Genomic DNA, 15339 nt, shown 5'->3' on the forward strand with positions numbered 1-15339 from the left:
TCGATACCCAGGGGTTACGCTCACTTTCTCTCTCTACACCCCTGTAATCATCCTCGATATCATGGGGTTACGTTCACTTTCCTCTCTACACCCCTGGAACCATCCTTGATATCTAGGGGTTACGCTCACTCTCCTCTCTACACCCCTGTAATCATCCTTGATATCTAGGGGTTACACTCACTTTCCTCTCTACACCCCTGGAACCATCCTCGATATCCAGGGTTACGCTCACTTTCTCTCTCTTCACCCCTGGAACCATCCTCGATACCCAGGGGTTACGCTCACTTTCGCTTTCTACACCCCTAGAATATGTTATAGCAAAATTGAAGGTACAGTGTGCAATACCTTGTGGATGAGAGGAGAAGACTAGTTTGGTTCTTTGATGTAGCGAAAGTATGCGTAACCCCTGGATATCGAGGATGCCCTGGAATATGTCTTAGCAAAATTGCTCAGTGTGTGCCACCTTGTTGACGAGACAAGAAGACTAGTTCGAGCCTTTGATGTACATCAAAAGAATATCGCGGTCACGTAACGGTTAAAAGTCTCTCCTTTGTAATCTTCAAAGGACAGGTATCTATAATAAACATATCTAATTCTGGACCTTCTTGGAGATATGGGAAGCTTTCGCCAAGCATTTCAATCTTTAATTGTAACTTTAGAATTTAAGTACTAACAAGCAGGATGCTCTTTTCAGGAATATTTTTATATGGAACATGTTTGAGTGTCACAATGTAACAGGACTGGCTCTACTAAACTATTTTTCATTTTAATGCAAGATATTCGTAAATATGGTCAGTCATTGACCACTGTAAGTCCAGAGAGAGGGTCAGTTTTGCGCTATATACAGGAGTATCAGAGTACACAGTCTCTACCTACAAAAGTATACTGAATTTCCATTTGTCAATAGAGGTTCAGTGACTGTCTTTAAGAAATAATGTTTAGCGGTAATCAACCTTTCAAATTCACTAAGTAAGTTTGATAGTTGTGTAGTGCTATCGAACGGATCTACATAATACATGTACATACAGTCACCGGTTAAAACACCACGAGTAATATCGTCAGGTCAAGTCAAATATTCAAATTCGATTTGTTTTACTGGTGTTAATATGATAGTTTGTTGACGATAAAAGCGCTGATCCAAGCTTTACCTGTGTCAATTCTAAACTCGAGTAGGGGAGTTGGTCATCCACGGTGGTCACTTCGGTATAGAGTAACGTCTGTATGTATCTATACCGACCTACAAATGTATCATACAATAGACATTAACATACACAATACATTCATCCATTAAGTGATGTGTATTTAGGAACATCGATATGTACCAATTTTTTTTCTTTATAATACAAAATCAATTTATCCATTTAGTAATTTACATTTCGGAACAGCCTTGTACTTATAAACAGATATCATTTTATACGTAAACTCGGAATCTCAAGGAACGTCCAAATATAGACAACGTTCTAACAGAATTCAGATGTGACTTTGATAACAGAAAATTAGAAGCTGCAACATGTTCGCTTTGAATTTACTACTACTGGTGGTGTTCGGTAGGGGTGAGTTATCCGATGTCATCTGTTCCTGTTTATAATTCGACTTCTTTAATTACACTTATTGGTTTGTTACTGGTAACTCTAATAATAATGTCATTCATTCCTTCATTCATTCTTTATTACCTTAAACCTTGCGGTTTATCAGTACAGTGCATATATATATACAAAAAAAGAACTCTCCGACCATGCATACATGATAAAATTACAGCGGTAGTGTAGAGAATGATTCCTTTCAGCTTAAACAGGTCAGCATTGAATCTCCTTTTTTTACTTTGGCTCAGAAATTTTGCTTAATTAGACAGTTCTAGATCCTTATTATTTGTTGTTGTCATCAAATCTAAAAATTTGGTTACTAAATGTATGATACCTATACGTTCTGTTGCTTGTAGTAACCTATATGATTCGTTTTTGCTGTGGATGTTATGCAGTAACACTTGCAGTTAGTCTGTTCCTACTCACACCTCATGTGTTAATAATAAAACGTGTCATTAACACGTGCATGCAAATAGTTAATATTAACCTTACTTCATTATTGTAATTCTTATATTGTGAAAAAAATCTTTTAGCGTAAAACAAAAATCCTTCGTGTAATAATGGTCACATTTTAGTGGTGCTGCCCAATGTCACAAACTGTTTTCTTACACATGGACTTGCATTACAAGTCTTTTTCGTAGCAGAAACGTCAACTGAATCATTTCTTTTGTTCTTTAAGCTTTCTTCAGACATGAATCCATTTGTTTATCAGGTATCGTGGACGTAAACCTTCATATTGACGTTAATAAATTAAATCTCGAAAACTGCAGGTCAACATCAAGTTCACGTAGGCCAGGATTATGTACACTGTATTGTCAATCAAATAGGATTTCAATATCTTTTTGTTAGATTTCTTTATTGTTTCATATTACAAAATATGTTTTTCTTTGAAAGGTGTCTCCGTTTTGGTAAAACAAATAATTTGTAGGGAGATTTAAGAGTTTATTTCCTTTAGTTAGTATTGTACTACCGGGGGTAAAACCAGAGGGAAATATGATTGACTTCAAAACCGTGGGTCAATTTATACCCGACCATTCAAATGACTGGTAAAAATGTGTACAATCTGTTAAAAAAACATCCTGAAACAGTTTGAAAGTTTTGGTCAGAGGCTGAAGAAATACTAACACAATAAACTTTGACAGTGAATGTGAATTTTAAGGTATGATATGTGCAAACCAAACAATGCTTACTGAGACATCGATCGCTACATATTTTCATCTTGTATAAAAAAGAAATCTTTTGATTGTTCCTTATTGTTTTACGCATACAAACCGTTATCATAATGTGTACTGTCCCTTGTTTTATACTTCCTAACCATTATTGACCCTTATTCCTTGTAACACCTTTATTATAACAACAGATGTCCAGGTGGGCCATGCCGCAGTTGTCGGAGGCATTTCAAAAGAATCAATGATTGTCCCAGATGCATTTTGGACATTTTCTGCTCAAAACCATGAAGTAATCGGAAGTTCTGAAGAGCATGGCTACATTCGGAACACAACTTTTGATACAAACTATCCTCAATACACCGGGCCAGCATTTGACAGGGCCGTACAGTTCTGGGGGACTTCTTCCAGTTATATACAGTTTCCTAATGACCAGGGCGCTCTGGATGGTACCGACTGGGGGGCGTGGTTCTTCTACATAAACATCGACACGGATGTCGGCGAGGCGACCATTCTGGAGTACGAGGGGGCGTGTCCTGGAGGTCAAGGGTTGAGCATCCGGTGTATCAACGGATACATTCACGTGTCATTCTACACCAGTTCCGGTAAATACGAAACCGGAAACAGTCCTGTCAAACTCACACCAGGAGTTTGGACATACATCGGGGTCACGTGGCACTACCTCCAGCCGATGGTCTATGTAAGTAGGACGTGACGTAAACAGATGTGTTATGCTGGTAGGAGCATGACATCGATCGTTAAACGTTATATAAGTAGGGATGTGACGTCACTTGGTCCATTTTAGTAGGAGTATGTGGCAACACTCGTGTTGTCCTTCCTATGAGGAGTTTCATTTATGAGAGCATAACTGCTCCTGCTATTTACACGGTATGGTTACATAATCTGCGCACTTTTACTACAGTTGTGTAGCTACGCGCTCGGAAAATAGTGGGGGGTTTTACGCTCGTTAAATATTTAAATATGATATTTCATTTCAACTTATATATTACATGTATTAATTTTCTTAAAATCAAATGCATCACATAATATGATAGCTATGTTTTATATTTCGTTTTTGTGCGGGAAAAACCGCGCGAAATCAGCTGTTCTGTTGTTGCTGTTCAACGTCCTCGCAACAGCCAGAGTCATAGGAAGATGGCTGCAACAGTTTTACAATGATGGTAGCGACCAGTTTTGGTCTTTTCAATGTCCTTTTGGTCCTCTTACGATCGGTCCATTTTCTCCCCTAACCCACGCGGGTTTGGTGTCACATGGTCTATGTAAGCGTGCATATGACGTTACGGTCGGTCCTTTTTCTCCCCTAACCCACGCGGGTTTGGTATCACCTGGTCTATGAAAGCGAGCGTATGACGTAATATGGCGTACGCACATTATGCAAGTCGTTTGATTAATAACGGAGATATAATCTCGCTGGTCTATACAATCTTTGTTTTCGCTGTAATTTCTCAAATGTCCGGTTTTGATATGGGACTAAGCTCAAGTTATCAGCAAGTTAAGCATTGTATGACAGCATCAGCATACACATCCTTGATACTCCAGGGGTCATACTCACTTTCGCTCTCTGCACCCCTGGAATATGTCATAGCAAAATTTAAGGCACGCGGCTAGCTATTTGATTGGTCTCAGGTTAGAAAACCTGACCAATCACCAGGCTGACAACTGTCCTTTAAAGATTACAGAGGAGCGATACCCGACTTCAAAGCCTGTAATATTTTACCGTTACGTGACCGCGAGATTCTATTGATGTTCATCAAAGGATAAGATAAGTCTTCTCGTCTCATCCACAAGGTGGTACACACTGAGGCTTCAATTTAGCTTTGACATATTCCAGAGGAACAGAGAGCGTAAGTGAGCGTCACCTCTAGATATAGAGGATGCTGCATACAGGGCGGTTTCATTCTCCAACGGACTGTGATACATTCCGGCCGCCTTTGTTTCTTCCAACCTCCATCATTCTTCACGTGCACCTGAGTATTAAATAGCGAGACCTTCTAGATTTGCTTTCAAACACTCTTCGCTGACAAACTTTTCCTCCCTATCTTGGAAACACGTGAGCTCCGCTCTCGATTCACGCGTGTATTCTCTATACCTAGTTGAGAAGTTTTGTGTTTCGAGAGCAGAACCCTTGGTTTTCGAAAATGCCAACCCCACGTTCTAGGAACTACTGCTTGTTGCATATGGTTGGAGAAGGACGATAACCAGCGGAATTTTGTTAACTCTTGTAGGTGAATTACAATGGAGCAGAATTGCAGCAAGTCCTAACCCACAATCTCCAGTTTGTGGAACGTATCGAGGCTCATGGAAATGTCAAAATCGGAGGGTCATTCACTAGCGACACTCCTTTCCGGGGCCAGATTGCGTGCCTATGGTACCAGAAAGGTTACTTCTTCAAGAAAAACAAAACTCCTTTGGCGTTCTGTGACTCCAGTCTCCGCTCAAATGCCATGTCTCTTGGTGAGTTTATAATAGAAAGCAGTTACGTTCTTAACCGTGCATCATCCACGAGGTTCTCATGGTTTAGTTTGTCCCGCTCGGTTTTATAATGACCAAGGACTATTCTTGTATGACTTTTAATGAGTACACCGATTAACACATAACTCCTTTTTATTGACCCCTGTTGATATAATAGCAGTCTTTGTTTTGACGTTGACTTATTCGTATTCTTTTTAGTGATTCATTTATTAAATAATGAGTGTGTTTTTGTTTGTTTTAAATGTTGTTGTTTACTTATTTCATGGACTCACAGGTGTCCAAATTTCACGACAGATGAATAACCTCCCTTTTAATGACACGTGAGTTGTCACATGTCAATGAAATATCGGGATACCCATGGTCGAGAAATCCTTTTTTTACGGAAATAAATGGGTTACTTTTGTAGCCATTTTTTCACAAATAATACCAAAACTATTCACAGTATTTTATCTAGATACTATAGACATCACTAATTATAATTAGACGAATTACATACTGGTACTTGTGGTCTATTGTTCACGTTTCACATCGAGGTACAGGTAAATCGTTGATAAGGGTGTTAATCCTAGTGAACTCTTATGAAGGCGAGTCTAATTGGAAAGGGGCCGGGGGTGTCACACGATCGACGCGGTCTTATATTTCGCTACTTAAAAACAAAATTCTGGTCACGGACACGGCCGGGGGTGTCACGTGCGCCGGGTGACATCCTCCTGGACGCCACTGTATAGAAATCAATGCAGGCAGTCGTTTGCAAACACAAATAAAAAGATGACCGTTTCATAAGGACTTGTGATAATAATTTCCCCTGACTTTTCCCCAAAACGCGCAGGGTTTATACTACAGGTTTTGTTCTTGAAAGAAAAGTGAATACCTTTATCTTCCCTTTATTTCAAGGCAGACACTGGGCCGCTGTCGTTTATCGCGACCCAAACCGTTGGACCAGTTGAATCAGAGCTGTTCGTTTATCGCGATCCAAACGGTTGGACCACCTGAATCAGAAGTGCTCGTTTATGTATGAAATAAATCTGTTGCTGCTTTCCAGCAGGATTTATACCCGAAAATATTACATTTAAAAACGAACAGGTCCCTGTGCTTGCGTTTATACTACCTCCGTGCTTCAAACAATGCTATGTCCAGGAAAAGGAAACCCAATTCACAGTCCATAAAGGACCTTAGCTGTTTTTATGATGTTAAATCTTTACAATACTACAAACAAAAGCATTATTGACCTGATTTGACGGATGTTTGTCTGTTTCAGCGGTAACAGACATTGCAGTACTTCCAGCTTCCGGCTGTATTCCACAGCTCGTTACTGGTAAGCAAGACTGAAGAACTCAAATTACAAATAACTAACATACTTCAATTAAGTTTTTGAATTAGATGAATTGCATTGACTTAATAATGAAACCAAATATATTTTTGTCACATGTCCTCATGTTTAGATGACAGAAGTTTTTTCCCCCATGAAAAGTACTATCTTTGAAATCGTTTTGAAAGAGGTCAACGTTAATATCTGAGTCGACGGATTTTAAAAGAACTGAAAAATATATGGAAACTTAAATATTCAATTAGACTGTTACTGCAGCTGTCTCTGTCAGAATCGGGGGAAATGATATTAAGTACCAATATACAGAGTCCGACAAAAACATTTACTACGGAGTGAAAAATAATATTTTAAAATTGACGTGAATTCAGATTTTGAATACTTTTCATGATAATAAAAAAATAAATCATAAGATCTTAATGTGGTCAGCAGAATGTGGCATTTTATTATGAAAATTTCACATGAATTTCAAGTGATTATTTGTACGTACAGATGTAAATGTTTTATATATTTTAACCTCAGCCCCCCTAAGAACTGTCGAGGAGAGATGCCAGGTCGAGTAAATTTTAATCTACTAATCCACCCAGTTCCCCCAACAGTAACCAGGCAAACAGTTATGGAGCCTACTGTGACTACAGTACCGGCTATGGAGACTACAGTGGGGTTCAAAAAGAAGATGTTTCGGTACATAGTTTTGTTTTTACTTCTTATTAGTTAATAAACATTTCTCATTTGTTATTTATTGTTGATTGTTTATTTAACGTTTGCTTTCGTATTTGTTTAAATAATCACGCAGATCAGCCAATTATTGTTTTTGTACTTCAAACGTGATCCCGCAACATACGCGATGGTTTCTTTTTTAACTGAGCAGCTGAATCTTTAGGAGAAACTCAACGTTGAGGGAATTCACCAACTTGTCATAAAAAATAGGGTTTCACTATCAAAATTATCAATAAACTCATCATGTAATAATCTTTATTCAGCAATAGACACAAATGTCTTTGTGCCATAAATACATTGCATATACAAGGATATATGTAGTGGTACAATGCATTAAATTACATAAATATATTATAAAGTAAAACAGTGACTTTCCATACTTAAATGCAGGTTTCACGACATCAGGGCGGACGTTACTCCTGATTAAATAAGTTAATGTTCCGTATCTCATTCGCTTTAAAAATGAAAGCGGCAATATTTTTCAATGTACTCTTGCTCGTAGTCGATATTAATTCCAGGAACTTTGGTCTATTTGGGTGATGAAAATACCTTCTCTTGATATACATGTGTCTTATGTTAGAATATAAGGTACACTCCATAAGGAAATGATACTCGTCCTCTAAAACCCCACAACAACTACATGTACGATTCGCATATGGAATAGGGTTCGGTCTGTGCCAACGGCCTACCTCAACACTCAAACGATGAGAAGAGACTCTAAATTTTGTTAACGCTATACGAAACTTTTTTATGTTGACAAGGTCGAGATATAGTTTATATTCGAAGTTATTAGAAAGATTAACATAAAATCTTGCTCTAGTAGAGCCAGATAATTCCCTCTGCCAATTTTGAACAAAAATGTCTTTAATTCTAATTTTAAATAAATGCATAAAGGCTTCTATACTACCTACAGACTGCATGTACCAAACATATCCAAAACCATTCGTAAAAAGAAGTTCTTTTACCGCACTAGCCCAATTTTGTTTAGAAAACTGTTCAGCGTCCTGATACAAGATGTTATATACTGATCTAACAAGATCGCTTGTTGAATCGCATACTATCCTTAGCCAATATTTTATTATTCTGCAATATCTTGTTATTTTTAATGGAAAACGACCTAGCTCACCATAAACAAAGTTATTTTGTGTTGTAGTCTTTACATATAATAATCTTTTACAAAACTTAAGGTGTACACGTTCAATATCCCCAGCCGAATGGAAGCCCCATACCTCACTACCGTAGCAAAGCACGGGCATTACCAATTTATCAAATAAATCACATATATGTTTGGGCGATAAATTAACAAAACGTTGTAAATATTTTTCCATTTTGAATATAGATTTAGTAGCTTGGCCAGCCAGAGTTTTCTGAGCCTCATAAAATGAACCCCCCGATGTAAAAACAATGCCCAAAAACGAAAACCTATTCACTATCTCTATTTCTCCGCCGTCATAATAAAATCTAACGTCGCTTGCGACCCGTCCGCCTTTTCTAAATATCATAACCTTAGTTTTATTTACATTCAGTTTTAATTTCCATGTGTTACAATACAATTACATCATGTCTGCGGATGATATATGTATCCAGTGTGACGGCGTTGTTCGACCTCGACAGGACGCCCTACAGTGTGAAGTAGATGGCAGCACAGAATGAGTACAAATCATTAATAATTAGCAATGTCTTTGTGGGAATTAACAAAATATAGTTTAATATATTGCTAAGAATATCGGGACTTCTAAGGGACATTTAATAAGATTATTCACGTATTATAAAATAAACATCGGTTATGCCTAGCAAATTATTAAAATTATTACTCTATTTTTATATTCCATTACTTAGCAAATTATTGAAATATACGTCCTGTTATTCTTATCAATTTATTTTGTTGAAATATGAATTAAACATGTTATACACTGTATATATATATGCCCTGTTATACTTTGGAATTATTGACGTCATTCTGTTTGTCTAAAGGTCATACAATGTTTATCTTCAAATTGTTGAAGTTGGTCAGTACCATTTAGAAGGTCACGGCACACTGTAAACATCGTTATCATTTTTACAACTGAACTGTTTTGAGTCTGCACGTTTTAATGATTCCAGATTGTTAATTGAGGTTATCAACTGGTGACTTGTTAATGCTGTTAATACCATGTTAATGCTGTTAATGCTGGTAATGCCATGTTAATGCTGTTAATGCTGGTAATGCCATGTTAATGCTGTTAATGCCATGTTAATGCTGTTAATGCTGGTAATGCCATGTTAATGCTGTTAATGCCATGTTAATGCTGTTAATGCTGGTAATGCCATGTTAATGCTGTTAATGCCATGTTAATGCTGTTAATGCTGGTAATGCCATGTTAATGCTGTTAATGCCATGTTAATGCTGTTAATGCTGGTAATGCCATGTTAATGCTGTTAATGCCATGTTAATGCTGTTAATGCTGGTAATGCCATGTTAATGCTGTTAATGCTGTTAATGCCATGTTAATGCTGTTAATGCCATGTTAATGCTGTTAATGCTGTTAATGCTGTTAATGCCATGTTAATGCTGTTAATGCCATGTTAATGCTGTTAATGCCATGTTTATGCTGGTAATGCCATGTTAATGCTGGTAATGCTGGTAATGCCATGTTAATGCTGTTAATGCCATGTTAATGCTGTTAATGCTGGTAATGCCATGTTAATGCTGTTAATGCCATGTTAATGCTGTTAATGCTGGTAATGCTGGTAATGCTGGTAAAGCCATATTAATGCTGTTAATGCCATGTTAATGCTGGTAATGCCATGTTAATGCTGGTAATGCTGTTAATGCCATGTTAATGCTGTTAATGCCATGTTAATGCTGTTAATGCTGTTAATGCTGTTAATGCTGTTAATGCTGGTAATGCCATGTTAATGCTGTTAATGCCATGTTAATGCTGTTAATGCTGGTAATGCTGGTAATGCTGGTAATGCCATGTTAATGCTGTTAATGCCATGTTAATGCTGGTAATGCCATGTTAATGCTGGTAATGCTGTTAATGCCATGTTAATGCTGTTAATGCCATGTTAATGCTGTTAATGCCATGTTAATGCTGTTAATGCTGTTAATGCTGTTAATGCCATGTTAATGCTGTTAATGCTGTTAATGCTGGTAATGCTGGTAATGCCATGTTAATGCTGTTAATGCCATGTTAATGCTGTTAATGCTGGTAATGCTATGTTAATGCTGTTAATGCCATGTTAATGCCATGTTAATGCTGTTAATGCTGGTAATGCCATGTTAATGCTGTTAATGCCATGTTAATGCTGTTAATGCTGGTAATGCCATGTTAATGCTGTTAATGCCATGTTAATGCTGGTAATGCCATGTTAATGCTGTTAATGCCATGTTAATTCTGTTAATGCTGGTAATGCTGGTAATGACATGTTAATGCTGTTAATGCCATGTTAATGCTGTTAATGCCATGTTAATGCTGCTAATGCCATGTTAATGCTGTAAATGCCATGTTAATGCTGTTAATGCTGGTAATGCTGGTAATGCCATGTTAATGCTGTTAATGCCATGTTAATGCTGTTAATGCTGGTAATGCCATTTTAATGCTGTTAATGCTGTTAATGCTGTTAATGCCATGTTAATGCTGTTAATGCTGGTAATGCTGGTAATGCCATGTTAATGCTGTTAATGCCATGTTAATGCTGTTAATGCTGTTAATGCCATGTTAATGCTGTTAATGCTGCTAATGCTGTTAATGCTGTTAATGCCATGTTTATGCTGTTAATGCTGTTAATGCCATGTTAATGCTGTTAATGCTGTTAATGCTGTTAATGCCATGGTAATGCTGTTAATGCCATGTTAATGCTGTTAATGCTGGTAACGCTGGTAATGCCATTTTAATGCTGTTCATGCTGTTAATGCTGTTAATGCCATGTTAATGTTGTTAATGCTGGTAACGCTGGTAATGCCATTTTAATGCTGTTCATGCTGTTAATGCTGTTAATGCTGTTCATGCCATGTTAATGCTGTTAATGCCATGTTAATGCCATGTTAATGCTGGTAATGCTGGTAATGCCATGTTAATGCTGTTAATGCCAAACTAATGCTGTTAATGCCATGTTAATGCTGTTAATGCTGTTTATGCTGTTAATGCCATGTTAATGCTGTTAATGTCATGTTAATGCTGTTAATGCCATGCTAATGCTGTTAATGCCATGTTAATGCTGTTAATGCTGATAATGCTGGTAATGCCATTTTAATGCTGTTAATGCTGTTAATGCTGGTAATGCCATGTTAATGCTTTTAATGCTGTCAATGCTGTTAATGCCATGTTTATGCTGTTAATGCCATGTTAATGCTGTTAATGCCATGTTAATGCCATGTTAATGCTGTTAATGCTGTTAATGCTGTTAATGCCATTTTAATGCTGTTAATGCTGGTAATGCCATGTTAATGCTGTTAATGCTGTTAATGCTGTTAATGCCATGTTAATGCTGTTAATGCCATGTTAATGCTGTTAATGTCATGTTAATGCTGTTAATGCCATTTTAATGCTGTTAATGCCATGTTCATGCTGTTCATGCTGTTCATGTTGGTTATGCTGGTAATGCGATGCTAATGCTGTTAATGCCATGTTAAAGCTGTTCATGCTGTTCATGCTGTTCATGCTGGTAATGCTGGTAATGTCATGTTCATGCTGTTCATGCTGGTAATGCTGGTAATGCCATGTTAATGCTGTTTATGCCATGTTAATGCTGTTAATGCTGTTAATGCTGTTAATGTCATGTAAATGCCATGTTAATGCTGTTAATGCTGGTAATGCCATGTTAATGCTGTTAATGATATTGACGCTGTTAACGCTGTTAATGCTGTTAAAGCCATGTTAATGCTGTTAATGCCATGTTAATGCTGTTAATGATGTTGACGCTGTTAATGCCATGTTAATGCTGTTAATGATGTTAATGCCATGTTAATGTTGTTAATGCTGTTCATGTCATGTAAATGCCATGTTAATGCTGTTAATGCCATGTTAATGCTGTTAATGCTGTTAGTGCTATTAATGACATGTTAATGCTGTTAACGCTGTTAATGCCATGTTAATGCCATGTTAATGCTGTTAATGCTGGTAATGCCATGTTAATGCTGTTAATGCCATGTTAATGCTGTTAATGCTGGTAATGCCATGTTAATGCTGTTAATGCCATGTTAATGCCATGTTAATGCTGTTAATGCTGGTAATGCCATGTTAATGCTGTTAATGCTGTTAATGCCATGTTAATGCTGTTAATGCCATGTTAATGCTGTTAATGCTGTTAATGCCATGTTAATGCTGTTAATGCCATGTTAATGCTGTTAATGCCATGTTAATGCTGTTAATGCCATGTTAATGCTGTTAATGCCATGTTAATGCTGTTAATGCCATGTTAATGCTGTTAATGCCATGTTAATGCTGTTAATGCCATGTTAATGCTGTTAATGCCATGTTAATGCTGTTAATGCCATGTTAATGCTGTTAATGCCATGTTAATGCTGTTAATGCCATGTTAATGCTGTTAATGCCATGTTAATGCTGTTAATGCCATGTTAATGCTGTTAATGCCATGTTAATGCTGTTAATGCCATGTTAATGCTGTTAATGCCATGTTAATGCTGTTAATGCCATGTTAATGCTGTTAATGCCATGTTAATGCTGTTAATGCCATGTTAATGCTGTTAATGCCATGTTAATGCTGTTAATGCTGTTAATGCCATGTTAATGCTGTTAATGTTGTTAGTGCTATTAATGCCATGTTAATGCTGTAAACGCTGTTAATGTCATGTTAATGCCATGTTAATGCCATGTTAATGCCATGTTAATGCGATTAATGCCATGTTAATGCCATGTTAATGCTGTTAATGCCATGTTAATGCTGTTAATGATGTTGACGCTGTTAATACCATGTTAATGCTGTTAATGATGTTAATGCCATGTTAATGCTGTTAATGCTGTTCATGTCATGTAAATGCCATGTTAATGCTGTTAATGCCATGTTAATGCTGTTAATGCTGTAAGGGCTATTAATGCCATGTTAATGCTGTTAACGCTGTTAATGTCATGTTAATGCTGTTAATGCCATGTTAATGCGATTAATGCCATGTTAATGCTGTTAATGCTGTTAATGCCATGCTAATGCTGTTAATGCCATGCTAATGCTGTTAATGCCATGTTAATGCTGTTAATGCCATGTTAATGCTGTTAATGCCATGTTAATGCTGTTAATGCTGTTAATGCTGTTAATGCCATGTTAATGCTGTTAATGCTGTTAATGCTGCTAACGCCATTTTAATGCTGTTAATGCCATGTTAATGCCATGTTAATGCTGTTATTGCTGGCATTACCAGCATTAACAGCATTAACATGGTATTAACAGCATTAACATGGTATTAACAGCATTAACATGGTATTAACAGCATTAATATGGCTTTACCAGCATTACCAGCATTACCAGCATGAACAGCATGAACATGGCATTAACAGCATTTACATGGCATTAACAGCATTAAAATGGCATTACCAGCATTAACATCATTAACATGGCATTAACAGCATAAACATGGCATTAACAGCATTAGTTTGGCATTAACAGCATTAACATTGCATTAACAGCATTAACAGCACATGTTAATGCTGTTATTGCTGGCATTACCAGCATTAACAGCATTAAAAGCATTAACATGGCATTAACATGGCATTACCAGCATGAACAGCATTAACATGACATTACCAGCATTACCAGCATGAACAGCATGAACATGGCATTAACAGCATTTACATGGCATTAACAGAATTAACAGCATTAACATGGCATGTTAATGCTGCTAATGCCATGTTAATGCTGTAAATGCCATGTTAATGCTGTTAATTCTGTTAATGCCATGTTAATGCTGTTGATGCCATGTTAATGCTGTTAATTCTGTTAATGCCATGTTAATGCTGGTTATGCCATGTTAATGCTGTTAATGCCATGTAAATGCTGTTAATGCCATGTTCATGCTGTTCATGCTGGTAATGCTGGTAATGTCATGTTCATGCTGTTCATGCTGGTAATGCCATGTTAATGCTGTTTATGCCATGTTAATGCTGTTAATGCTGTTAATGCTGTTAATGTCATGTAAATGCCATGTTAATGCTGTTAATGCTGGTAATCCCATGTTAATGCTGTTAATGCCATGTTAAATCTGTGTTCAATCTTAGAAATTTAGTTTAAGCGGGGTATCATTTTGATATAAATACATTAAACAGTATACGTGATAACTAGCATTATAACAGTATCTTTTGTCAACTCACAAACAAAATGGCAAAGACAACATTACATTAGAAATGTAACAAGGAAAGCTTGTCCAAGATACCTTACTTTATATACTCACTGGAGTGGTTACTGAAGGGGATTGTTCAAAGGAATGTGTTGGACGTTGTGTAATGTAAGGAAAGTGTGCACTGTCCAGCTGGGTCATCAAAAGAATGTGATGGACGTTGTATAATGTAAGGAAAGTGTACACTGTCCAGCTGGGTCATCAAAGGAATGTGATGGACGTTGTGTAATGTAAGGAAAGTGTACACTGTCCAGCTGGGTCATCAAAGGAATGTGATGGACGTTGTGTAATGTAAGGAAACTGTACACTGTCCAGCTGGGTCATCAAAGGAATGTGATGGACGTTGTGTAATGGAAGGAAAGTGGNGCCATGTTAATGCTGGTAATGCCATGTTAATGCTGGTAATGCTGTTGATGCCATGTTAATGCTGTTAACGCCATGTTAATGCTGTTAATGCCATGTTAATGCTGTGTTTNGAAAGTGTACACTGTCCAGCTAGGTCATCAAAGGAATATGTATTTTCTACCATTAGTTGTAATATTATTGATACAACTTGTACCCAATCCATTTGTAAATATTTCTAATAAAATGTGTATACTGAACTCATTACCACCTCACAAAACGTTATCTGAATAACAACGTGTCAGGCACAATATTATATTTTGTGTGCCACCCAGAACTTCGGAAACTTCAAAAAGCAAAACGTTCCTAAATTCAGAT

The 15339-nt window shown here is 37.1% G+C and overlaps 1 protein-coding gene across 1 annotated transcript; it reads left to right on the forward strand.

Moving 5' to 3' along the window:
• The first annotated feature begins 1469 nt into the window (after nucleotides 1-1469).
• LOC110463195 lies at nucleotides 1470-7219 on the forward strand. Its single transcript, XM_021517588.1, has 5 exons — nucleotides 1470-1553; nucleotides 2944-3449; nucleotides 4996-5224; nucleotides 6501-6557; nucleotides 7089-7219. Exons 1-5 carry the CDS (start codon nucleotides 1511-1513, stop codon nucleotides 7127-7129), a joined length of 876 nt encoding a protein of 291 aa, XP_021373263.1. The 5' UTR covers nucleotides 1470-1510; the 3' UTR covers nucleotides 7130-7219.
• The last annotated feature ends 8120 nt before the right edge of the window (nucleotides 7220-15339 follow it).

The sequence above is a fragment of the Mizuhopecten yessoensis genome, unplaced genomic scaffold (assembly GCF_002113885.1).
Source record: "Mizuhopecten yessoensis strain PY_sf001 unplaced genomic scaffold, ASM211388v2 scaffold10875, whole genome shotgun sequence".
Taxonomy (NCBI): Eukaryota; Metazoa; Mollusca; class Bivalvia; order Pectinida; family Pectinidae; genus Mizuhopecten; species Mizuhopecten yessoensis.